The 27,577-nt window shown below is 47.6% G+C and overlaps 1 protein-coding gene across 3 annotated transcripts in view; it reads right to left on the reverse strand.

Annotated features, from left to right (window-relative positions):
- The window catches only part of DRP2 (dystrophin related protein 2), a 697,048-nt gene that overhangs the window by 209,966 nt on the left and 459,505 nt on the right, over window positions 1-27,577 (reverse strand). For all 3 annotated transcript variants that reach the window (XM_068248074.1, XM_068248073.1, XM_068248072.1), the window contains one exon: window positions 4,377-4,442. In XM_068248074.1, coding sequence (XP_068104175.1) covers window positions 4,377-4,442 — 66 coding nt within the window. The remainder of the gene's footprint in view (window positions 1-4,376; window positions 4,443-27,577) is intronic.

The raw sequence follows: 27,577 nt of genomic DNA on the forward strand, positions 1-27,577 counted from the left end.
CTGCGCAGGGCTCGAGCGGCTGGGGGGACCCTCTTTCGCCGCTGCTCGCGGCGGATCGCCGCAGAGCAGCGGCGATCAGGTAGCACACGCGGCTGGCAAAGTGCCGGCTGCGTGTGCTGCTTTGTATTTGATAAAAATCGGCCCAGCAGGGCCTGAGCGGCACCCTCCGGCGGTAATGGACGAGCTGAGCTCGTCCATACCGCTCAGGAGGTTAAGGTGTCCATCTTTAGTGGAGTGGTTTTCCTGTGCCAATATTTTCTCCCACCTCTCTCTCTTAGGGGCCTTTATTTCTAGGGCTCGTGTCCTGCTTCACTGCCATTCCTTTTCCCTTCTTTTTCCTCACTTACCTCACTAATACTTCCCCCACTGCCCTCTTTTCCTCCCCCCTTTTTTCCTCCCCCTTATAATTCTTTTCCCCCCCTGGTCATCCTCCTGACATGGGACCACCCATACATGCATGGGCTACATTGCATGAAGGGTGTCTTATTGGCTCACCAGGTCTAGCTAATAAGCTATGGGCATGGATAATGTACCCTACCACTTACATGGACAGAGCTGTGTCCATTTATTGTTGGTTGCCTGGCAGCCGAGATGCTTGTTCAAGCACCTGCCCCCCTCCCGCCTATTGGTTGACAGCTTAGGCTGCCGCCCGTTACGTGGCTTGGAGGTGGTTTAGGTTGCCACAGTAACACCCCTTTGCTTTGTAAACATACGCGTCTCTGATACGTAGTGACGCATAGCGCCACTTACGATGACACACCATTTACACCCAACGGCCTGGCCCCACGTCACACAGTACAGGTAGGCGGGATCTCGCACGGAAGTAGGCGATTTAAATGGCCTCTTCCATCCAGCACATTGTGCACGATTAGCCTCCGAAGAAGCAAGGCTCATCCCATTGCGAAACGGCTGTAAGGCTGTGCACCCACTGGCGCCCACAGTTGCCTCCCCCCTTCAGCAGAGCACGATAAGTACCATCTATGTTCACGGACTTTGTTTTTGTGTAACATGTGACACATGTTTGTACACTTGCTACTACGCATTAAAGCTACAGTGCCAGACATTTTTGCTTTCTCTTGCTTGAAGTTGCTACAATGTTTAAACCTTCTTGTCGTGAGCACGTAGCTTCTGCTGAAGTTTTCCCACTGCTACTCAGCTGAACATATCTCATCCGCAGCTTTTACTGAGTGCCTGCCTCCTTCTCTTCTAGTTTGCCCAATGCATAACAGAAGTGTAATACAGTATAATGCAGGAAAAGCAATCAAGGCATATTGTACATAAATGCTAATCATAGCATCCAGTGGCAGAAAAAGAATGAAGAAAAAACAAAGAACAAACAGAAAAAATTAGAATCCAGTAATGAAATTACATTAATATGTCAACTCGTCACATGTGCAATCCAAACACCATTTGTTTGCCAGTATCATGGGTAGTCACAGAAGGTACAGGCATGTATTAAGAAACACTGGCATATTTTGAGTGATACACATCCTGAGATTGCTGAGTTTCCTCTCCCCCTATCCTTGCCTACAGAAAATAATACGATTGGAGGTAGATTGGTAAGATCTGTCTATATATATATTTCCCCTTAGATAAATACAATAGACAATTGCTTCCGCCAGGTTTTGAGGCTTTTAAAATACTTACCGAGCCTCCAGTGATGTCTAGCAGCCTTCCTGCAGCACCCAGTGGCTTCCATGTATGCAAGTCGTTGTGTCACCTGACCCACTGCAGGTCAGGTGACACACCAGCTTGTATGCACAGGGGAAGCTGGAAAGCCGCTGCCCGATAGGAGCCCACTGCAGGAAGGCTGCTAGACATCACTGAAGGCTTGGCAAGTATTTATGGGAGGAGGTTTGTGCTTTTTAGGCCAGTTGCTTCAGCAACTGGCAAGCACATGTATCTGGCGATACCGTTCGGTGCCGGATATCGGGGACCCTGCTGTAAAATGAAAGGAATTGTATTGTTTGTTTACTTGGACATGTCTGCTATTTTGTGCTTTTTACATTACTGTTGTGATGATTCTAAAGTATTCATATTGCATGCATACTGTAGGAAATACTGTACTGTATTGCATGCATACTGTAGGAAAAACATCTGTGAGTGCATGATGTAGATTTGTTACTATTGATGTATAGTGTATTGTAGGTTGATGGCGGGGAGCATGACTGATGTTTTATATGTGACATTCTAGGGCTTTATATCTCTCTACAGAATGTGACTTAATATTATATGGTGGGCGGAACTTCTCATGGGAGTGTGAGATGGATTGTGAGGGTCTTGGTGCCTAGGAGAGAGAGTGTGTGTGTGTGTGTGTGTGTATGTGTGTGTAGGGGCAGAATTTAAAGATGGCTGAAGACACTGGGACTGGGTATTCTTCCATCTCCTCCTCCTGTTCTCTCCTTATTTTAGAGGACTACAAACTTATAATATTTATTTCTCTGCACAACTTGTGTTGCTTCTTTTGTTGATTTAGTGCTCTTGCGTCTTCTGGCATTTAGTTAGCTATGCAAGATTTTAACATAGCTTGTTTCAGGCATCCCTGTGTACTATTTAGGTCTTCCCAAAACTGTTCAGACTTTCACTGGCTGTTGCTGGACTTTAAGACTTAATTTACACTGTACTCATTGCATAACGAATGCATTATAGAGAGTTTGAACTGCAAGGGAGACTGGACATAGACTTTATTTGAAAGCCTGTATGCAGCAAGTTAGAACAATGTGGTCTGTTAAAGCACAGGCATCCCTATAGATTTGCATGGGTACAAAGGCGTAACTAATAGTCACTGGGCTCCCGTGCAAAACTTTGGCTGGGCCCCCCCCCCCCCCCCCCACCACCACCACCACCTTTCTGCACAGGTAGACTGAGAACCAATGTTATTCAATTGACCAGTGCACACTTAAATGTGTTTTTATCAATTACATTAACTTCTGTGATAAAACATGCATGTTTTCACACATACAGACACACATGGGGCTTGATTCACTAAACCGTGATAACTCATATCACGGCCGTTTTTGCGCGCATTTTCAGATTTGCGCACACAAACGCAAACTTTTAGCGTGAAAACGTGGCCGTTTTCATGTTAAAAATTTGTGATTAGGTGCACAAATTTGGGAATGCGTGCAAACTCAAAAATGCATGCGAAAACGACCTTGATAATATGAGTTATCATGGTTTAGTGAATCAAGCCCATGGTGTGCCGAAAACGCATACAGAAAACCGACAGACGAGTGTGCTCTCAGCCTCAGCTTATTACACTCACCCTGTCCATATCTGAATGAGCAGAACTGGCTCTTCAGACTTCACTACAGTACAGAGTACTTGGGGAGGGGTAGAGAGGTTGGGGATAGGGTGCTGTGCACAAGAGCCTGCTGCACACTGAATAGGGACGATCTACAAATCTTTGCCTGCAAAACTTTGCATGATTCCTTATCAGTAGCTGAGCAGATGCATTAGAACAATTTTGCAGAGAGCAGAATTTTTTTCCTCTCTATTCCCTTAGTTGTCAGTCTCTCAGAACAGGGAAAATAAACTTCTCCCCAATGGGGCCCCCTGCGGTTTCTGGGCCCCTCTGTGGCTGCATCCCTTGCAGAGTCTAATGTTATGCCCCTGCATGGGTAGTGAGTTAGCATGCAGAATTATTTTGCAACGTAAGGACCTAGTGTGAAAGGGCCCTTAATCAATGTTTCCTTTCAATCTTGTTTTTATATGTTTAGTGCCTGGGGTTGAAAAAGCTAGTGGAATATTGATGTAATTCTGAGTCTCTCCATATAATTCAGAAATTCAGAATAGGTTCAGTGCAAGGCTCTGAGTCTGGTCTAAGAGAAACACTGTACCAGCATGATCAGTAGTGAATCTGCTATTTTTTACACCCTTGATGGTACATGTAACAGTCGCTCTTTTCCTATTAAGCCTCACTCACATAGCACTAGAACTAGCAAAAGTAACAGAAACTTAGAGAACCCGAAGAGGAATTTTTAAATTTGAATAGGACTCAGAAGCATGTCATGTGCACAATAACATGCCTCTGTGTCCTTATATCGCCGCTGCTAGTCCCCCCATGGCTCTGCTGTCCCCCCTGAAAATATCCCCAGGCTAGTGACAATCTGCTTGTCGCTAGCCGTTCTGTTTACCTGAGGCTTGTCATTCAGCCTCCTCCGCATTGCCGCCTCCATTACAGGCTTCCCCCGCCACTCTCCGGCAATGGACACAGAGGCATGTCATTGTGCACATGACATGCCTCTGGGTCCTATTAAGGTTAAATAATTCCTCTTCAGGTTATCTTTAAATATCTAAAATGTAAAACTATGGCATTTCAAAACTAAGTTTGTTCATTTTTTTTCTAAAGGTATTTATATACACATTAAACTCACATGCTATCTTCAGGAGAAAGACTGTCCGTAAAGAAAGTACAGTTCTGGTTTTCCATTTCTGCAAGTCTGAAAAGAAAGGGAAAAAAAATCCCAATGAAATAAAAAAAATAAAAGCATAATTCATATAATAATAATACAGGCATTTGTATAGCGCTTTTCTCCTGTTGGACTCAAAGCACTCAAGAGCTGCAGCCACTAGGGCGCACTTAAAGAGGAACTCCAGTGAAAATAATGTAATAAAAAAGTGCTTCATTTTTACAATAATTATGTATAAATGATTTAGTCAGTGTTTGCCCATTGTAAAATCTTTTAAATCCCTGATTTACATTCTGACATTTTTTTACATGGTGACATTTTTACTGTTGGCAGGTGATGTGGCTGCTGCCTGCTTTTTTGGCAGTTGGAAACAGCTGTAAACAGCTATTCCCCACAATGCAACAAGGTTCACAGACAGGAAACTGCAGGAGTACCATGGTCCTCAGAGCTTCTTTTGGGAGGGGTTTCACCACAATATCAGTCACACAGCGCCTCCTGATAGTCTGTTTGTGAAAAGGAATAGATTTCTCATGTAAAATGGGGTATCAGCTACTGATTGGGATAAAGTTAATTTCTTGGTCGGAGTTTCTCTTAAAGAGGCCCCCCTACAGTGTTAGGTAGACTTGCCATGAAATCCTTACTGAATGGGTACTGACCCTATCCAGGATTCAAACCCTGGTTGCCCATGTCAAAGGTGGTGCCCATAACCAGTACACTATCGAGCCTCATATAATTAGATATGATTAACATGCTAATAATTCAAGCTTGCACATACTTTTAATGTCAACTGTATGTTGCTTGGAACTGCACTTACTGCAGATTACTGCAGATTTTGACTGCCCAAACTACATACAATTTACATTAAATTTGCATGTAAACCAGAATTATTAGAATCTTATTGACAATTTATACAAATAATATAGCTGGTGCTAAATCTAGGTGCTAGATTTTTGGCACCTGAGAAACTCATTCTTGAACATTTAAGTGAAAATGTAGCATTGGTACAGACACAGATGTCCAAAAAATGTTCTTTTATGGGCCACCATGCCAGACCATTTAACAACTGATATGAATAATCATACAGGTTCATCACCTCCCACCACAGTCATCAATAGTTTTGGTTGTCATCTGTATGAGTCTTTTGTAAGCCTAAACTTTATAGAAAAAAAATCATACATGGAATGGTGAACTGTTCTCTGTGCTCGCTGATAATTGTTACTGTTATGGTACTCAGCTGGTGCCCATGCAACTTCAAAAGGTCAAAAAATTATCATGACATAACATTAAAACCATTCATAGACAGTTGGCAGACATGGACTTAAATTAATGCAGATTTATCACAGTAGCATTCTCCATTCCTGAAAACAGTATCAACTCATCTGAAAACAATCTACTTGCTTACATCTCAATTTTCTATCTACCTCTTAGCCAGCAAGGAGACTTGCAACACACACAATAATACACTTCTATCAATGCTAATCAAGGGTATCAATAGTTTTGATAGAGCTGAATATTGAAGATTCTGGGAACAAATTCTTGTACTTTGTGAGCTTTCCTATAATGCCCTGGATCAGCAATGAGTGCCCAGGGAGGAGAAAGGGAGTCTAGGTAGTTTTTCAACCATTTGACCACCTTGTATGCAGCTACACTCAAGTCCCATAAAAAAGGGTCTCTCAGCAGCTATTTTACAGTGGAACTGGATCTAGCCTGTGAGATATAGAGATGTCGCGAACCTCCGATTTTCGGTTCGCGAACCTTCGCAGAAGGTTCGGTCCGCGGAAAAGTTCACGAACCGCAATAGACTTCAATGGGGATGCGAACTTTGAAAAATAGAAAAATTTATGCTGGCCACAAAAGTGATGGAAAACATGTTTCAAGGGGTCTAACACCTGGAGGGGGGCATGGCGGAGTGGGATACATGCCCAAAGTCCCAGGGAAAAATCTGGATGTGACGCAAAGAAACGTTTTAAGGGCAGAAATGACATTGAATGCTAAATTGCAGGCCTAAAGTGCTTTCAAACATCTTGCATGTGTATACATCAATCAGGGAGTGTAATTAGAGTTCTGCTTCACACTGACGCACCAAACTCACTGTGTAACGCACCGCAAACAGCTGTTTGCGTAGTGACGGCCGTGCTAGACTGGTGCGCACCATGGCGAGAGTGTAGGCCATGGCGGTTTTCAAACCCATATGGTCGCCGGGCTGTGGTAGCTCAATGATAGAACAACAGTGACTGTCCAGCTGATCAAATTTGGTCTGTCCACAATGAAGCAACGACCTTATTATCTTCTTGTATGTAGGTAGGCATAGGTAGGTGTCCCAGTAGTTAGCTAGGCATAGGTAGGTCCCAGTATAGGTAGGTAGGCATAGGTAGGAGTCCCAGTATAGGTAGGTAGGCATAGGTAGGAGTCCCAATATAGGTAGGTAGGCATAGGTAGGTGCCTCAGTAGTTAGCTAGACATAGGTAGGAGACCCAGTATAGGTAGATAGGCATAGGTAGGTGTCCCAGTAGTTAGCTAGGCATAGGTAGGAGACCCAGTATAGGTAGGTAGGCATAGGTAAGAGTCCCAGTATAGGTAGGTAGGCATAGGTAGGAGTCCCAGTATAGGTAGGTAGGCATAGGTAGGAGTCCCAGTATAGGTAGGTAGGCATAGGTAGGCGCCTCAGCAGTTAGCTAGACATAGGTAGGAGACCCAGTATAGGTAGGTAGGCATAGGTAGGTCACCTAGTATAGGTAGGTTGGGGAGGTGTCCCCGTATAGGTAAGTAGGTGCCCCAGTAGTTAGGTAGGCATAGGTAGGTGTCCCAGTATAGATAGTTAGGCAGGGCCTGGCTGGCACAGTAATAACAATTACCCTAGGTCCAGCTGCAACAGATAGGGCTGTATAATGTCAGTGAGCAACACACACAAAAAAAAAAACACATCTGGAAAACATTGTCTCTCAAAAAAGCTGTTGAAGGGTGCTATTTTAGCAATAACAATCAGCCAGGAGCAAGCCAAGACCAAGAGCCTAACTAATCTTTCCCTAGGAGAACAAGTCTGCAGCAGCTGCCTCTAGTCTGTCTCTAGCAGGCACACGAGTGGGTGTAATGGCCGGCAAACCTGCCTTATATAAGGGGGGGTGGGGCTCCAGGGCTTAGTGTAGCCTTAATGGCTACAATGTGCCTGCTGACTGTGATGCAGAGGGTCAAAGTTGACCCTCATAGTGCATTATGGGGCGAATCGAACTTCCGCAAAAGTTCGCTTGGTCCAGGCGAACGCGAACCCTCAAAGTTCGCCTGGAACCGTTCGCCGGCGAACCGTTCGCTACATCTCTAGTGAGATATAAGGATGGGCGAGAATGCCCCTGGAGGTCGGGAAAGAATTTTCTCGAGCTTGTGAGTGTTTCCACAAATTTTTGCGAAAACATTTTTATGAATTGCATTGAAGTCAATAAACTTTAGCGGTTTATAGCATAAGCCTCCATACATGCTATATTCACTAAATTTGAGAGGTATGTTGAGGAGAAAGGAGGGGGCAAGGGGAATAAAATATATCAACTTAGTAGTTTTTTGAGAAATTCAATTTTCAAATTACAACAGGTAAAATGTGGTTTAAATGCAGTTAAATGACAGGTAATGTATCTATTAATTAGCATTGAAAATGTACATATACTGTATCCCCAGAAAAAGCAGTTAATATTTGTTGTTGGGGTTTTTTATTGGTCAGTACATGTTTTCTGTTGGTCAGTATCCTCCAACATACTCCTTGTCTGACCCGGAAGTAGCCTATGTGGCATCTATGCTTGGCCTTTCCGTCTTTTTAGAAGCAGAAAGTGTGCATCCTCCGTCCAAGCATGTACATTTATTGCAAATGAACAACACCAGTGCAGGTACAGTACATAACACAATTCATCTGTATCATATGCATCATGCAGATATTTATGGCTTGATAACTTATCTGTGATTCTGTGCGTAGCCTGTCAGTATGGGAGGTGGAAATGCGGGGCAGATGTGGGCCTAGCGACGGCCGTTTCGCGTCCTCCTGGACGCTTGGTCACGCTTGGTGGAACGCAGCGTGACCAAGCGTCCAGGAGGACGCGAAACGGCCGTCGCTAGGCCCACATCTCCCCCGAACTCCCACCTCCCATACTGACAGGCTACGAATCACAGATAAGTTATCAAGCCATAAATATCTGCATGATGCATATGATACAGATGAATTGTGTTATGTACTGTACCTGCACTGGTGTTGTTCATTTGCAATAAATGTACATGCTTGGACGGAGGATGCACGCTTTCTGCTTCTAAATACACACAGTTCAAGTTTCTTCCTTCAATTTGCCGCAGCGGAGCACACGTCCTATTTAAGCAATGTAAATATGCATAGCCTGTCAGTGACATGTTAGCCACCTGTGCATACAGGACTCGCACAAAAAGCAGAAGACAAAATACCTCTTAAAGGAGAAATGCCGCGCCACCTCTGTTTCTCTTTGATTAACCTTTCCGTCTTTTGCCCGATGTGCAATCAGTGTGTCTCTAAGTTCTAACCTGACTCCCGCAACGGCTTTGACAACACAAAATACAGCCTTGTGGGTACTGGGAGAGTGAGCAACGCGAGCAATGAACAAGGGACTGACTCTAAACAGCCTGGCACCTCTTTTCCTCAGGCAAGTAGCATAACGCAGAAGCTTTTTGACAGGGCTGGATTTATGGCAAGGCCACATAAGTCGCTGCCTACGGCGATGGTAAGCCTGGGGCGATGCTGTGGTGCATATACTAGTTCTGTATTAGTTACCCTCAGTGCCACCTGTACAATGACACAAACATCTGTTTTCGGTCTGCTCTCTCTTATGCACATCTGCTCTTCTGCATTTGCACACGACCCCTCCGGTTCTCTTGGCTGTGTTGGCTGCCCGCCTGCATACTCAATCCTGCAATCAGCAGCGGCCGCAGTGATAATGAGAAGAAAGAGCGGTGATTGCGCTGTGTACGTCAAACACAGGACAACACTGCTCACTTCCTGTGTTTGACACTGACTGTCCTCAGAGGAGCTCACAATCTAATTGTACCATAGTCATAGTCTAATGTCCTACCATATTATTATATATTTATAAAGCACTGTCCTCTTCTGCAGCACTATACAGAACACATAGTTAAATACCACTTTGGCTATGACAGTCAGTGACATGAATAAGACCAATTTTGGCCAGGACATTAATTAATTTATTTATTTTATTTCATTTATTATTATGTTTTTGAGATGTTGGAGAAACGTATAATTAACCACAGTCCGCTATGTCAACAGCTCATGTCCTGTGATGCAGTGAAAAGCTCCATTAAGGCTGGGTTCACACAAAAAACAAAATGTACACTTCTGTTCTGCCAGTTGGCATTAGTTTTGCATGTGTTTCTATGATTGTGTTCACACATAAATCTGTACATTTCCGGTCCAGTTCTGTCAGTTTTGTGTCACTGTGCGTTTTAACAGAATGGCAAATAGCATAGTGAATGTACCAGCAAAGTTTAATAAAAATAAAAATAAAAAAAAACAGCCAAAGGAAACCCTGCCTGTCTCTAGTTACATGCTGCGGGAGAAAAAGTAAGGTAAAATAAAGAAAAGAGTAAACGCCATGTCATTGGTGATAAATCCATATGAAAATATAGCTCACAATTTAGTATGTATGGATTGCTTCCAAGTAGACCATATTTTATCAAATCTCTGCTGGACACCCCAAGTAGAGATGGCTCGAACCTCAGATTTTCAGTGAAATTCCGCAAAAGTTTGAATTGCAATAGACTTTAATGGGGAGGTGAACTTTGAAAACTAGAAACATTAATTCTGGGCACAAAAGTGATGGAAAAGATGTTTCAAGGGGTCTAACACCTGGAGGGGGGCATGACAGAGTGGGATACATGCCAAAAGTCCCCGGGAAAATCAGGATTTGATGCATTGCAGCGTTTTAAGGGCAGAAATCACATTTTATTGCTAAATTGGAGGCCTAAAGTGCTTTACATCTTGCATGTGTATACATCAATCAGGGAGTGTAATTAATGTACTGCTTCACACTGACAGACCAAACTTACTGTGTAATGCACCGCAAACAGCTGTTTGTGTAGTGACGGCCGTGCTGGACTGGTGCGCATTATGGCCAGAGTGCAGGCGATGGGGGTTTTCAAACCCATATGGTTGGGCTGAGGTAGCTGAATGACAGAATAACAGTGACTGAGTGTCCAGCTGATCGAATTTGGTCTGTCCACAATGAACCAACGACCTTATTATCTATCTTCTTGGGTCAGGTGTGCCCCCAACCCCAACACACTCATATAGCCGGTGGTCATTGCTTCATTGTGATACGCAAGCCCCTTCACCGTGGCACGGTAACGACCATGAAGGGGAATTGACACATGTACATGCCTTTTGTTTTGTTGTTGCAGCTGCAGTGCAGCCAGAAAAATTAGGCAGGCATGTACACACACTAGAAAAATTATTATAGCGGCCGCTGCTAGCAGCGGCCTTACAAATTCAGGAATCTGCCTGGAGTCCTGGTGGACCCTGTTGGTGGTGGCAGTCAAGCGGCCTGCAGGCAGAGATGCTGTGTGGGGACCGACTTAGTCTTGGGGTAGGCAGTCAGTCACATGGCATGCAGGCAGAGATGCTGTGTGCGGGGACTGACTTAGTCTTCGGCGGGCAGTAACCCTCCTGGATCCATGCCTCATTAATTTTGATAAAGGTGAGGTACTGAACACTTTTGTGATCTAGGCGACTTCTCAGTGACAATGCCTCCAGCTGCGCTGAAGGTCCTTTCTGACAGGGCGCTTGAGGCAGGTCAAGACAGAAGTTGGATGGCAAATTGTGACAGCTCTAGCCACAGGTCAAGCCTGCGCAGCCAGTTGTCAGGGGTTCATCGCTGTTCACAGTGTCTACATCCACACTTAAGGCCAGGTAGTCGGCTACCTGCCGGTCGAGGCGTTGGTGGAGGGTGGATCCAGAAGCGCTAACACGAGGCGTTGGACTAAAGAATGTCCGCATGTCCGACATCACCATGAGATCGCTAGAGCATCCTGTCCTTGCCTGCGTGGACATGGGGGAAGGATTACTGGCAGTGGTACCTTTATTCCGTTGTGCTGTGACACCACCCTTAAACGCACTTTAAAGCATAGTTGCCAGCTTGTTCTGCATGTGCAGCATCCTTTCTGCCTTTAGGTGAGCCAGTAACATGTCCGCCACTTTGTGCCTATACCAAGGGTCTAGTAGCGTGGCCACCCAGTACAGCTCATTCCCCTTGAGTTTTTTTATACGGGGGTCCCTCAACAGGCTGGACAGCATGAAAGATGCTATCTGCACAAAGTTGGATCCAGACGTACTATCCAACCCCTCTTGCTCTACCTCAGTGATGTCAGGTAAGTTCTCCTCCTCCCCCCAGCCACGAACAATACCACAGGAGCATTGAGCAGCACAAGCCCCCTGCGACGCCTGCTGCGGTTGTTCTTCTGCTGCCTCCTCCCAAAAAAACCCCAAAAAACACCTTCCTCATCATCTGACTCCTCTTCCCCACACGCTCCAGGAAGAGGCATACGGGATCAAGTCGCTGACTCACCATGTTTGTCATCTCCTCAAATGACCGCATGAGCCTGCAGGCATTTCGCATTAGTGTCCAGTACTTCGGCCAGAACATCCCCATCTCCCCAGACTGTGTCCTTTGATTGTAGTTGTAGAGATACTGTTTGACGGCTTTCTCCTGTTGTAGCAGGCGGTCGAACATCAGGAGGGTCGAATTCCAGCGAGTCGGGCAATCGCACATCAAGCGTCTCACCGGCAAGTTGTTTCTCCGCTGAATATCAGCCAAGCGTGCCATGGCCATGTAAGACCGCCTGAAATGCCCACACAACTTCCTGGCCTGCTTCAGGTCGTCCTGTAAAACTGAGTATTTAGACACAAATCTCTGGATTACGAGATTGAGCACATGTGCCATGCGGGGTACATGTGTCAACTTCCCCAAATTCAAAACCTAAATGAGATTGCTGCCGTTGTCACACACCACCTTGCCGATCTCCAGTTGGTGCGGGGTCAGCCACTGATCCACCTGTTTGTTAAGAGAAACCAGGAGAGCTGCTCCAGTGTGACTCTCCGCTTTAAGGCAAGACATGTCTAAGATGGCGTGACACCGTCGTACCTGGCATGCAGCATAGGCCCTGGGGAGCTGGGGCTGTGTAGCTGGAGAGGAGATCGCAGCACCAGTAGAATTGAACTGCCACTCAGCCAAGGAGGAGGGGGAGGATGACAGCGAAGAGGATGTAGCAGGAGGAGAACTGTAGGAGGAGGAGAGGAGGTGTCACAAGTTGGTCCGCTGCACAGCCACGCACTCCCTGCTTGCCATCGGTCACCAGGTTGACCCAATGGGCTGTGTAAGTAATGTACCTGCCCTGACCGTGCTTAGCAGACCTGGCATCCGTGGTCAGATGGACCCTTGACCCAATGCTGTGTGCCAGAGATGACACCACTTGCCTTTCTACTTCTCGGTACAGTTTGGGTATCGCATTTTTTGAGAAATAATTGCGTCCTGGTATCTTCCACTACGGTGTCCCAATGGCCACAAATTTTTGGAAGGCCTCAGAGTCCACCAGCTGGTATGGTAACAGCTGGCGGGAAAACAGTTCCGCTAAGTCAGCTGTCAGACGCCGGGCAAGGGGGTGACTGGCAGACATTGGCTTCTTCCGCTCAAAGATTTCCCTCACGGACACCTGGCTGCTGCTGTGGGCAGAGGAGCAGGAGCAGCTCAAGGTGAGAGGCGGAGTGGAGGAGGTTGGCTGTGATTGTGAAGGTGCAAGGGAGAAAGCGGCTGAAGATGATGCACCTGAAAGAGGAAGAGGAGAAGGAGGGTGGCTTTGCTTTTGTGTGCTGCTTTTGCTCAGGTGGTCTTCCCATTGCAGTTTGTGCCTTTTCTGCATGTGCCTTTGTAAGGCAGTTGTCCCTACGTGGGTGTTGGCCTTTCCATGGCTCAATTTTGGGTGGCAGAAAGTACAGATGGCATTGCTCTGATCTTTGGCATACACACTAAAAAATTTCCAAACCGCTGAGCCCCCTTGGGGTGATGGCACTATGGTGGCGTCAGCAGCTGACGTTGAAGGGCATATTGGCTGGCTGTCCATAGGTGGCGATACCTGGCGCCGGACACTGCCACCAGCTGTTTCTGATGACGAGCTCCCCCTGCTTCTTTCAGCAACTCGTCTCCTCCTACTCCTCTCTGACTCCCCCTCTGAACTGTCTCCTTGGTCATCTTGTCTCTTAGGAACCCACGTGGCATCCATATCATCATAATCATCCTCCCCAGCCACTGCTCCCAGCAAGCCCCCCTCTGCTTTCTATAAAGGTACCACTGATCCCAGCAAGCCCCCCCTCCCCTTTCTATAAAGGTACCACTGCTCCCAGCAAGCCCCCCTCCCCTTTCTATAAAGGTACCACTGCTCCCAGCAAGCCCCCTCCCGTTTCTATAAAGGTACCACTGCTCCCAGCAAGCCCCCTCCCCTTTCTATAAAGGTACCACTGCTCCCAGCAAGCCCCCCCTCCCCTTTCAATAAAGGTTCCAGTGCTCCCAGCAAGCCCCCCTCCCCTTTCTATAAAGGTACGACTACTCCCAGCAAGCCCCCCTCCCCTTTCTATAAAGGTACCAGTGCTCCCAGCAAGCCCCCCTCCCCTTTCTATAAAGGTACGACTACTCCCAGCAAGCCCCCCCTCCCCTTTCTATAAAGGTACCAGTGCTCCCAGCAAGCCCCCCTCCCCTTTCTATAAAGGTACCATACCAGTGCTCCCAGCAAGCCCCCCTCCTCTTTCTATAAAGGTGCCACTGCTCCCAGCAAGCCCCCCTCCCCTTTCTATAAAGGTACCACTGCTCCTAGCAAGTCCCCCTCCCCTTTCTATAAAGGTACCACTGATCCCAGCAAACCCCCCTCCCCTTTCTATAAAGGTGCCACTGCTCCCAGCAAGCCCCCCTCCCCTTTCTATAAAGGTACCACTGCTCCCAGCAAGCCCCCCTCCCCTTTCTATAAAGGTACCACTGATCCCAGAAAGCCCCCCTCCCCTTTCTATAAAGGTGCCACTGCTCCCAGCAAGCCCCCCTCCCCTTTCTATAAAGGTACCACTGATCCCAGCAAGCCCCCCCTCCCCTTTCTATAAAGGTACCACTGCTCCCAGCAAGCCCCCCTCCCCTTTCTATAAAGGTACCACTGCTCCCAGCAAGCCCCCTTCCCTTTCTATAAAGGTACCACTGCTCCCAGCAAGCCCCCTCCCCTTTCTATAAAGGTACCACTGCTCCCAGCAAGCCCCCCCTCCCCTTTCAATAAAGGTTCCAGTGCTCCCAGCAAGCCCCCCTCCCCTTTCTATAAAGGTACCACTGATCCCAGAAAGCCCCCCTCCCCTTTCTATAAAGGTGCCACTGCTCCCAGCAAGCCCCCCTCCCCTTTCTATAAAGGTACCACTGCTCCCAGCAAGCCCCCCTCCCCTTTCTATAAAGGTACCAGTGCTCCCAGCAAGCCCCCCTTCTACAGAAGTACAGCTCCCAGCCTATACAGGTACCACTGCTCCCAGCAAGACCTTTCCCCCCTCCCCTTTATAGAGGCATTATACTGTAGCTCCTACCATGCTCCTTTCCTCCATAGAGGCACCACAGATCCCAGCATGCCCCTCCTCTTCCATATAATATTGTGATTTCCTTCAGGGCCCCAGAGCCGGCTAGGGAAACACCCTGGAGGCGTGCTCCTCTGTGAGTTTTTCTCTTTTCATCTTCACATGAGCCTCATGACGCACCCACGAGGATGAAGCACACAGAGGAGCAAGCCAGCCGGACAGGTGCGTGCGCTCCATGTTCTGCAGGGGTCCCAGGTGACCACAGTTCACATTGGAGGAGGAACACTGCTGTGAACACTGGTTTATTAATACAAAAGTATAAAATCACAGTGCAGTCTAGCAAACATGGGGAAAGAGATGGTAGACATACCAGAGTGAGAGGAGGCACAATGGTGGTGGTGGGTGATGGGTACAGGATGCCTGACGGCCGTTTCACGCTACGTTGCGCTTCTACGGAGGCTACGCAACTGATTGTGAAATGGCGTCAGGCATCCTGATCCCATCACCCACCACCACCATTGTGCCTCCTCTCACTCTGGTATGTCTACCATCTCTTTCCCCATGTTTGCTAGACTGCCAGGGGAGGACTGGCCCAGGGGGACGGGGGGCAATTGCCCCCCGGGCTGCCCGAATCTTAAGTAATCAGGGCTGGCCACTGCTATACGCAGCGGCCTCAGACATACCACAGGTGACAGGTTCGCAGTGGGGATCGCAACCTCGCGCGATATTTCCCAGCAAGTTGAAGTATCCAATTAAAGAAGGGGCTGAGGCGGCCGGCCGTGGTGTGCCCTTGTGCGTGGCTGCTCCTGCGGTGGATGTGAGCGGCACAAGGACACAAATAGCTTAGGTCCTCTCCGGCCAGGTGGGTTGACCCTGCTTGACCCTGCCCCCCGCCTGGAGCCATTGCCGCCCGCAATATGCTGCTGTGCCTGCGGTGTCATCGGAGTGAGCTGTCTCACTCTTCAGCTTTCTGTGCTGGGGGGGCTGGGGGCCTGGAGCTGTGGCTACGAGTGGCTGGCTGGAGGAGTCGGACACAGTCCTCCCCTGTGCTGCTGTGCCTGAGGTGTCGTCGGAGTGAGCTGTCTCACTCTTCAGCTTTTTGTGCTGGGGGGGCTGGGGGCCTGGAGCTGCGGCTACGAGTGGCTGGCTGGCTGTCCTGGCTGGAGGAGTCGGACACTCTGGGGGCTGGGAGTCGGAGATGCCACCTATAGCTGCTTGCTGCTGTGGAGGAGGTGTAGGACTGAGGAGACAGGAGGATAGAGGAGGTCGGGTCCAGGTTGCCAGAGGAGAAGGTGGTTTTTTAAAATTTTTTGTTTCTGTACCTCTTCTCCCTTCTTGTCACTGAGTTACTCACACTTTGCTGCCTGCCTGCTACTGCTGTCAAATTCAATTCTCTGCCCAGGCCAGTGCCCTCTAAAAAAAAATTTCTGTGATAATCATCCCCATTCTGACCCTGGCCTGAGGGGGAACGTTTTTTCTTCTTGTGGTGTGATTGGCGGCAGGGGAGGGGGGAGGCAGGCAGTTAGGCACTGTCAAACAGGTAGTTGGAGGGGGGGGGGGGGGAGTAGGTGTCAGACAAGTAGTTTGTATGGTGGGTGGGCAGGAGTGGGGTTAGGCATCACCAGGTAGGTAGTTTTGTGTGTGTGTGTGTGTGTGGGGGGGGGGGGGGGTGTTGTTTAAAGGAGTTATCAGGCATTGTTAATGAAATAAGTGCTACTTACCCGGGGCTTCCTCCAGCCCCACACTCCCAGCATGTCCCTCGCCGCAGCTCTGCAGTCAGCCATTCGCTGCCGCTGCCTCCCAGTCCCCGGCGATGGCACCAGTCCGACCTGGGTGTCGGCCTGTACTGCGCCTGTGCGAGCAGCACTGTCAATCACCGCCACGTGGACCGGAGTGTACTGCGCAGGCGCAGTAGTTCTGCGTCTGCACAGTACGCTCTGGTCCATGTGGCGGTGATTGACAGCGCCGCTCGCACAGGTGCAGTTGGCCTGACGTCATCGCCGGGGGCTGGGAGGCAGCGGCAGCGAACAGCTGACTGCAGAGCTGCGGCAAGGGACATGCTGGGAGCTTGGGGCTGGACGAGCCCTGGGTAATTAGCACTTATTTTCGTAAAAAAAAAAAGCCTGATAACTCCTTTAAGGTTAGGCATCAGACAGACAGGTAGATTGTGCGGAGAAATGGGGTTAGACATCAGGTACATAGTGTGTGTGTGTGTGTGTGTGTGGCTGGGGCTGTTAGTCATCACAATTTGAAGATTTGCACACAAGAAAGATATGGCTTTGGGCTGGGGATGCCATGAAACGGGCCTCTAGTTTGTGTTGTCCCCCCAGGCCAAAAGGTCCCAGTCCTCCCCTGTAGACTGCACTGTGATTTTGCACTTTTGTATTAATAAACCAGCGTTCACAGCAGTGCCAGCTTCCCATCTTTTCTATATGTTCTTGGATCTACCTCACTGCTTGAGCACGCTTGTGAAGCTGCACATGGAGGAGAGCACATTATAGAACCTATCGTGCACAGCCCTACGCATCAGGTGTTTACTGTAGTGCCAACCCAGTACTGCTTCCTTGGTTCTTCCATCACATTGGAGGAGGCCTGAGGGGCCCACCAGCCATCTCTTGAGGGCCTGAGGGACAATCCAATACTATATGGGAACTGTGTTGCCTCTATGGGAGAGAATGAGCATGCTGGGGGCTGTAGTGTCTCTATGGAGGGAAGGAGTATGCTGAGAGCTGTGGTACTTCTATTATGGGGGGGGGGGGGGGGTAGGGCTTGCTGGGAGCGGTGGTGCCTCTATGGAAGGGGAGGATAGTCCATGGGTTTCCTGTATCTCCCTATACCCCACCTTTCCAGTGCTGGTTTCTTCTCTGGTTGATTAGGTTTTTCAGTATGCAAACGAGTGTGGGCAAATGTATCTGTACTGGGCATGCAAGTAAGGTCCATACATGAGCGGTAAAATGAAGTGCTTGTGCAGTAAAAAAGGCTTGCACAAGTACCTTAGTTCTACCAGATATGTGCAGACCTTACTTGTGCCTGCCCAGTACGGACACGTTTGCTTACGCTATGAAGAAACCTACGTCAGCAAAGAAGGGCCTAGTACTGGAACAGTGGGATGTAAAAAGCTTTCTTTGGTAGTTTCATGTACTGTTCTTTTTCTGCTGGTGTGGGGTGTTTGGAATATGTGTATTGGTGTGTGGGCGGCTGGTGACAGAGGGCCTCGGGTGTTAAAAAGTACAAATCTGGCACTTGGTGTGTCTTAAAGGGAAACTAAACTGAGAGGGATATGGATGTTTCCTTTTAAGCAATACCAGTTGCCTGGCAGTCTTGCTGATCTCGTTGGCTGCAGTAGTGGCTGAATCGCACACACCTGAAACAAGCATGCAGTTAACCCAGTCTGACCTCAGTCAGAGCACCTGATCTGAATGCTTGTTGAGGGGCTGTGGCTAAAGGTATTAATCTAAAGACACAGTGTCAGCAGGAGAGTCAGGCAACTGGTATTTTTTTAAAAGGAAAAATCCTAGTCCTTCTCAGTTTAGGTTCCCTTTACAATGTCCCTCTTTCTCATCTCAAAAAGTTGGGAGGTATGGCTGCAGCTTCTAGCATCCCTGGCCCAACACCCCTCCCCTTGCAGGCAGGAGCCAATCACCACATGTGTTGATTTCTCCCCTCACGCAATGCTGTGCTTGCCCACAACACGTCACTGAAGAGGTGGGAACAGTGTCAGCGCCCAAACTCTTTAGGGCCTGTACATACTAGCGCACTTCTGTCTGTTTTTCAGCAACACGTAACAATCTGTAACATCGATGTGCTGATAAGAGGCGGACAGAAGTGCACCAAGTGCAGATGGCAGAGGTTTTTTTTCTTTTATCGGCCGGGGGGGGGGGGGGGCGTATTTTTTGATACTCGCCCTGGGAGCAATTTAATCTAATAACTGCACTGTTAAATAGTCAACCACGTCCTGACAATCTTGGGAGTTGATGGGATGTGCCTTTTTCTGAGCACTATACTTTGGGCCAGGGCCACACGAAATCACGTCAGCATGACTTCGAACAGACCTGCCGGGTGGCCTGCCTCTGCCTGTTGTTTTGTCCATATCAGGGGGGGGGGGGGGGGGGTGAAGTGAAAGGTATGCACTGACTTGACTAATACAGTGTGCAGTCACACAGGTGCAGTGAAAGGTATGCAGTGACTGGTATTACAATACAATGTACAGCTGTCACACAGATGCAGTTAACAGGTATGCACAGACTGGTATACTAAACAGCATGCGGTCACACAGGTGCAGTGAACAGGTATGCAGGGATTCGTATTACAAATGTGCAGCTGTCACACACAGGTACCATCAACAGGTGCAGTAACTGGTATATAACACTGCTTGCGGTCACGTAGGTAGGTAGGTGCACTGAACAGGTGGATATGCAGTGATTGGTATTACAAATGTGCAGCTGTCACACACACACACACACATAGGTACCGTCAACAGATGCAGTGACACTGCGTGCGCTCACGTAGGTAGGTAGGTGCACTCACGTAGGTAGGTAGGTGCACTGAACACCGTCGTACCTGGCATGCAGCATAGGCCCTGGGGAGCTGGGGCTGTGTAGCTGGAGAGGAGATCGCAGCACCAGCAGAATTAAACTGCCACTCAGCCAAGGAGGAGGGGGGAGGATGACAGCAAAGAGGATGTAGCAGGAGGAGAACTGTAGGAGTAGGAGAGGAGGTGGCAGCAGGCCTGCCTGCAAGCCGTGGAGGTGTCACAAGTTGGTCCGCTGCACAGCCACGTACTCCCTGCTTGCCATCGGTCACCAGGTTGACCCAATGGGCTGTGTAAGTAATGTACCTGCCCTGACCGTGCTTAGCAGACCTGGCATCCGTGGTCAGATGGACCCTTGACCCAATGCTGTGTGCCAGAGATGACACCACTTGCCTTTCTACTTCCCGGTACAGTTTGGGTATCGCATTTTTTGAGAAATAATTGCGTCCTGGTATCTTCCACTACGGTGTCCCAATGGCCACAAATTTTTGGAAGGCCTCAGAGTCCACCAGCTGGTATGGTAACAGCTGGCGGGAAAACAGTTCCGCTAAGTCAGCTGTCAGACGCCGGGCAAGGGGGTGACTGGCAGACATTGGCTTCTTCCGCTCAAAGATTTCCCTCACGGACACCTGGCTGCTGCTGTGGGCAGAGGAGCAGGAGCAGCTCAAGGTGAGAGGCGGAGTGGAGGAGGTTGGCTGTGATTGTGAAGGTGCAAGGGAGAAAGCGGCTGAAGATGATGCACCTGAAAGAGGAAGAGGAGAAGGAGGGTGGCTTTGCTTTTGTGTGCTGCTTTTGCTCAGGTGGTCTTCCCATTGCAGTTTGTGCCTTTTCTGCATGTGCCTTTGTAAGGCAGTTGTTCCTACGTGGGTGTTGGCCTTTACACGGCTCAATTTTGGGTGGCAGAGAGTACAGATGGCATTGCTCTGATCTTTGGCATACACACTAAAAAATTTCCAAACCGCTGAGCCCCCTTAGGGTGATGGCACTATGGTGGCGTCAGCAGCTGACGTTGAAGGGCATATTGGCTGGCTGTCCATAGGTGGCGATACCTGGCGCCGGACACTGCCACCAGCTGTTTCTGATGACGAGCTCCCCCTGCTTCTTTCAGCAACTCGTCTCCTCCTACTCCTCTCTGACTCCCCCTCTGAACTGTCTCCTTGGTCATCTTGTCTCTTAGGAACCCACGTGGCATCCATATCATCATAATCATCCTCCCAGCTTTGCTTGCCTCAGACACCTCATAAACTGCACCAACAGCAGGTATTTCATCATCCTCCTCCTCACATGTTACGTCCATAGTGTCGCCTAACTCAAACATACAGTATGAGGTGGTGTAACTGGCTTAGCGCCTTTATCTTGTAACAATAATGTCTGTGAATCAGTTAATTCCCCACCAAATAACTCCTGCGAAGTGTCAAATGCAGCGGATGTGGTGCTTGTAGTAGTGCTGGTGGCTGCAGAAGATGAGGTGTTCTGTGTTAAATAGTCAACCACGTCCTGACAATCTTGGGAGTTGATGGGATGTGCCTTTTTCTGAGCACTATACTTTGGGCCAGGGCCACACGAAATCACGTCAGCATGACTTCGAACAGACCTGCCGGGTGGCCTGCCTCTGCCTGTTGTTTTGTCCATATCAGGGGGGGGTGAAGTGAAAGGTATGCACTGACTTGACTAATACAGTGTGCAGTCACACAAGTGCAGTGAAAGGTATGCAGTGACTGGTATTACAATACAATGTACAGCTGTCACACAGATGCAGTTAACAGGTATGCACAGACTGGTATACTAAACAGCATGCGGTCACACAGGTGCAGTGAACAGGTATGCAGGGATTCGTATTACAAATGTGCAGCTGTCACACACAGGTACCATCAACAGGTGCAGTGACTGGTATATAACACTGCTTGCGGTCACGTAGGTAGGTAGGTGCACTGAACAGGTGGGTATGCAGTGATTGGTATTACAAATGTGCAGCTGTCACACACACACACACACACACACACACACACACACACACACACACAGGTACCGTCAACAGGTGCAGTGACACTGTGTATATAACACTGCGTGCGGTCACGTAGGTAGGTAGGTGCACTGAACACAGGTGGGTATTCAGTGATTGGTATTATAAATGTGCAGCTGTCACACACACACACACAGGTACCGTCAACAGGTGCAGTGACACTGCGTGCAATCACGTAGGTAGGTAGATGCACTGAACACAGGTGGGTGTGCAGTGATTGGTATTACAAATGTGCAGCTGTCACACACACACACACACACACACACACACACACACACACACACACACACACACACACACACGTACCGTCAACAGGTGCAGTGACACTGCGTGCAATCACGTAGGTAGGTAGATGCACTGAACACAGGTGGGTGTGCAGTGATTGGTATTACAAATGTACAGCTTTCACACACACAGGTAGTCACTGAATGTGCTGGGCCTGGCAGTGGCACAGTAGGAATTACCAAGGGGTCAAGGTCCCACCAGCAGCTGCAACTGACTGACAGGGCTGTACATGCAACACAAGTGTCTGTGGGACACACACACACAAAAAAAATAGATCACAAGAACAACATTAGCTCTCAAAGGAGCTGTTGAGGATGAGGAGTGCTTTTTGGCAATAAGATCAGCAAGAAAGAGCAGCCTAACAAACTTAACACTAGAGCCTAACTAAGCTTTCCCTATGTCAGCAGCAAGGTTCTTTCCCTTCACTAATTACTGCAGCCACATGAGTGAGTGAAAAGGCTGACGCTGCCTGCCTTTTATAAGAAGGGGAGGGGGTGGCTCCAGGAGGGAGTGTAGCCTGATTGGCTACCCTGTGCCTGCTGACTGTGATGTAATGTAAAGGGTCAAACTTGACCCTAATGATGTAGTATGGGGGCGGGTTGAACTCGCATATAGTTCACGGTTCACCGCGAATGCGAACCACCGAAGTTCGCGCAAATAGGTTTGCGGGCAAACCGTTCGGGCCATCTCTAACCCCGAGACTGATATATCGCTTCATGATAAGGAAGGCTATTGTTCACAAGTCTGATTCAGTCTTCCACTGTAGGGACTAAAGGCTGAATCCAGGACTTTGCATATAGTTTACAGGCTAGGTTCAAGGATACCAGGAGAAATGTCTTGGTTGACTTACTAGTCACAGAGTTAGGTAAAAAAAAGCTACCAGCACAGGGCAACCCAAGTGATCATGAAGAAAATGTATAACGTGCCCAATACTTGTTAGCGTCAGGGCATAGCCATACCATGTGAAAAAAGGTTCCTGTCTCGATTCCACATGTAGGGCAGAGTTTGGAGTCACCCGGTTTATATTTGGCAAGAACCATAGGTGTCAAGTATGCCCTGTGCAGAGTGTACAAGGCAGTCAATCAATCTAGAAGATGGTGAGAAGTCCTACTCACAACCAACAGAGTATCCTCCCACTCCTCAATCATCCATCCAGAGAACCAATATCTCGTTGCCATGTAGGGTTTTTGATATAGCTCTATGATTAGCCCCCAGAAGCATAATGGAAGAGTGTAGGACTGATATTAGTTTCTTAGGGGAGGGTCCAGTGAGAATATTATGAATGCCTGAGTCCGCAACCTCAGTCGGCAATACAGGGTATTGAGAATGATGCGCATGTGTAAGCTGTAGATAAGGATACATTGCACGGGAAAGGACGTATTCCACGTGAAGGCTATCAAACGATTTGATGGAGCCAGACTCATGGATCTAGTATATAAACAACTGACCCTTATCAATCCACAAAAGAACATACTGCAGGTTGCGAAGCTCTGACATACCCAAATTATTCCAAAGGGGGGTATATTTCATAGGGCCACTTTGTATTAGTCACTCGATGGGCTATGTCCCAAACCCTCAGGAGCTGCCGCAGTGTGACCGGGAGACCAACAATGCCTGGTGTGTGCTTTGCACCCTTTAAAGAGTAACTGTCAGGCTGCAGAAGCTAATTTAAACCTCTATTCTCCTGTGTTAAACAGTTTAGAAGGAAGCCCAAAAGCCATTAGTGAAGATAAAAATCTCAGTTACCTTTGATGTGTGCTTATCAGTAAGGCTGTTATAGACCCATAAGGACGCAAGCCGCATACTAAACTGCAAAGCATTCTGGGGCCCTCCCCTCGGCTGCTAATGAGACGTTACAGCAGCTTGTAATCAGTCCAGCGCGTAGCACTGATAAATCTCCGGGCAGAGTACACTGCAGGAGTCAGCTATTGTTCCTAGCCACATGGCTCATTAATATTCACTGCACACTGTGTTATTCAAGTACGAGCTTATCTGTGATCAGGAAGCAGGCAGGACATGACGACACATTTGACAGAAAAACATGGAGCCTGCCATGAGCTGTCAGGAGCATCTATCTCTGCATATACTATATACAAATTCTGTGAAATCCAAACGTGGACAGTGAAATGCATATGTAATGTAAGTACAGCCAATCTTTAGCTACTGATATATGTGTTTATTTTCTCTGAGACCTTATACCTAACAGCTCCTCTTTAAAGTAACTGAGAAGAAATCTGTGCAGACAAAGCTTGTCTGTGAAATTATACGCCACTGGAATCTCTCCTTACTATGCCTCATGTCATGATAGAAGTAAGAAAGCTGTGCAGTTAAATAATAATAGAATAGATAAAGTAAAGCAATACCGCCCCATTCCTTTGGATTTTGAAGTAACTGAAGTGGAAGCCTACATATACTCTTACCCCAAACAAATTTCACAAGAATAGAGTTAGACTTTTTAAACAACTTATAGGGCAGGAGGATAGGATAATGCCAGACTATAAATAACACTTTAGGAAGGAGAATCATCTTAAAGATGTTGGATCCACCTGTGACATTAATAGGAAGTTTAGAACAGGCCTCCAATCTCCTAGATACAGTGGGAAAGTTTGGGCAACCTTGTTAATCGTTGTGATTTTCTTGTATAAAACTTTGGTTATGATAAAAAAATCTCAGTTAAATATATCATATAGGAGACAAGCACATAGGAGACAAAAATATTTGAGAAGTGAAATGAAGTTTATTGGATTTACAGAAAGTGTACAATAATTGTTTAAATAAAATTAGGCAGGTGCATAAAACCTTTAGAACTAATTATTGGAACTCAAATTGGCTTGGTAAGCTTAGTGACCCTTGACCCCTGACTTAGTGACAGGCGAATCCAATTATGAGAAAGAGTGTTTAGGGGGGGGGGGGGGGGGAGTCAATTGTAAATTTCCCTCCTCTTTTAATTTTCTCTGAAGAGTAGCAACATGGGGGTCTCAAAACAACTTTCAAATGACCTGAAAACAAAGATTGTTCACCATCATGGTTTAGGGGAATGATACAGAAAGCTGTCTCAGAGATTTCAGCTGTCTGTTTCCACAGTTAGGAACATACAGTATTGAGGAAATAGAAGACCACAGACTCAGCTCAAGTTACGGTGCGAAGTGGCAGACCAAGAAAAAGCTTGGATAGACAGAAGTGACGAATGGTGAGAACAGTCAGAGTCAATCCACAGACCAGCACCAAAGACCTACAACATCATCTTGCTGCAGATGGAGTCACTGTACATCGTTCACCTATTCGGCGCACTTTACACAAGGAGATGCTGTATGCGAGAGTGATGCAGAGGAAACCTACAGCACAAATAGAGCCGCTTGAGGTATGCTAAAGCCCATTTGGAAAAGCCAGCTTCATTTTGGAATAAGGTGTTGTGGACTGATGAGTTATTTGGGAATAACATGGGACATTATGCAAAAAATATGGTGGTGATTCCATCATGCTGTGGGGCTGTGTGGCCAATGCAGGGACTGGGAATCTTGTTAAAGTTGAGGGACGCATAGATTCCACTCAGTATCATATTCTGGAGACCAATGCCCAGGAATCAGTGAAAAAAGCTGAAGCTGCGCCGGGGCTGGATCTTTCAAGAAGACAATGACCCTAAACACTGCTCAAAATCCACTAAGACATTCATGCAGAGGAACAAGTACAACATTCTGGAATGGCAATCTCAGAAGCCATCAAACCTGAATGAACTGGAGATGTTTTGTAAAGAGGAATGGTCCAAAATACCTTCAACCAGAATCCAGACTCTCTTTGGAACCTACAGGAAGCTTTCAGAGTCTAATTTTTGTAAAAGGAGGATCTACTAAATATTGATTTAATTTGCTTGTTTGTGGTGCCCAAATGTATGCACCTGCCTAATTTTGTTTAAACAATGATTGCACACTTTCTGTAAATCCAATAAACTTCATTTCAGTTCTCAAATGTGTCTCTCCTATATGATATATTTAATTGACATGTTTTATCATAACAACCAACGATTTATACAATAAAATAATGACGAATAACAAGGTTGCCCAAATTTTCGCATCCCATTGTACATGAAGTGCCGAAGGGGCAGGCGCGGACTGGCCTGGGGGGATATGTTTTAGCATATAGCAATGGCAATTTCACATTACACATAGGGCATCGCTTATAAGTAGGAGGTCTTTTATCTCCTGCATCAGCTGTTCTAATGTGTAACAAAATACATATAACACAGCATAAGCACAAATACCATTAAACGTAATATCAGTGAAAAAAAAACCCTAAAGAGACACTGTCATCTCACCTTCGAAACGGGTGGGTTACTCTCAGTCCTTTCAGATGACGACATTCTGCAATGAAAAGGATATCCAGCACCAAGACTGCAGTCTCTCCACTGCAGAGTAACAAACGCCACCATCCAGCCCGCACTGCGTTCACTTAAATATCCTCCACTCATGGAGATCAGCCAGAGGCAAGACCGGAAGTAACAGAAAACTCACTGCTATAGAACGTGGCTTCCGGCCTACCCGCCAAAAATTATGCATCACAGAAGGACCATGCGTACACTAGGACGCCACGCCATGCATCTTCCTAGCCGCCCACACAGCACTCCCCAGCGCCAGTGGCCACTTCCCACCGGATACCGTCTCCTCTACGAGCGGCAAGGAACGCCATGCCTTCCACACTTGCCCTTCTACCATCAGCAGAGAAAGGTAGGCAACTCCACAGAAACTTCCAGTGTGGAGTGAAGGCTAGACAGCCTCGGTACCACCGTCTCAGCCACCCATGGAAATGATACCTGCAGCCCAGCACAAAGGCACAATCCCAAGGGGAGATGCCGACCTGCCTGGAGGCAGGAACAAACAGCACTGAGGGTGGACTAATCATTTCATTCTTTTATAGGGGAAGTGCTGTCTGTTCCTGCATCTGGGAGGGGCGACGTCTCACCTTGCCCTGAAGGATTGTGGGAAAAAATTATTATTCTTTTTGTTAGCGGCCTTAAAAATTCAGGAATCCACCTGGAGTCCTGGACCCTGTTGGTGGTGGCGGAGAAGGCATTCAAGTGGCCTGCCAGGTATAATACAATGTGCAGTCACAGATGCAGTGAAAGATATGCACTGACTGGACTAATACAGTGTGCAGTCACACAGATGCAGTGAAAGGTATGCAGTGACTGCTGGTATAACAATGTGCAGTCACACAAGTGCAGTGAAAAGGTTGCAGTGACTGCTGGTATAACAATGTGCAGTCACACAGGTGCAGTGAAAATGGATGCACTGACTGCTGGTATATAAAACAGTATGCGGTCACACAGATGCAGTGAAAGGTATGCAGTGACTGGTATATAAAACAGCGTGCAGTCACACAGATGCAGTGACCGCTATATAAAACAGTGTGCGGTCATACAGATGCAGTGACTGCTATATAAAACAGCGTGCGGTCACACTGGTGCAGTGAAAATGAATGCACTGACTGCTGGTATATAAAACAGCGTGCGGTCACACAGATGCAGTGAAAGGTATGCAGTGACTGCTATATAAAACAGCGTGCGGTCACACAGATGCAGTGACCGCTATATAAAACAGCGTGTGGTCACACAAGTGCAGTGAAAGGTATGCAGTGACTGCTGGTATAACAATGTGCAGTCACACAGGTGCAGTGAAAAGGTTGCAGTGACTGCTGGTATAAAAATGTGCAGTCACACAGGTGCA

The sequence above is a fragment of the Hyperolius riggenbachi genome, chromosome 8 (assembly GCF_040937935.1).
Source record: "Hyperolius riggenbachi isolate aHypRig1 chromosome 8, aHypRig1.pri, whole genome shotgun sequence".
Taxonomy (NCBI): Eukaryota; Metazoa; Chordata; class Amphibia; order Anura; family Hyperoliidae; genus Hyperolius; species Hyperolius riggenbachi.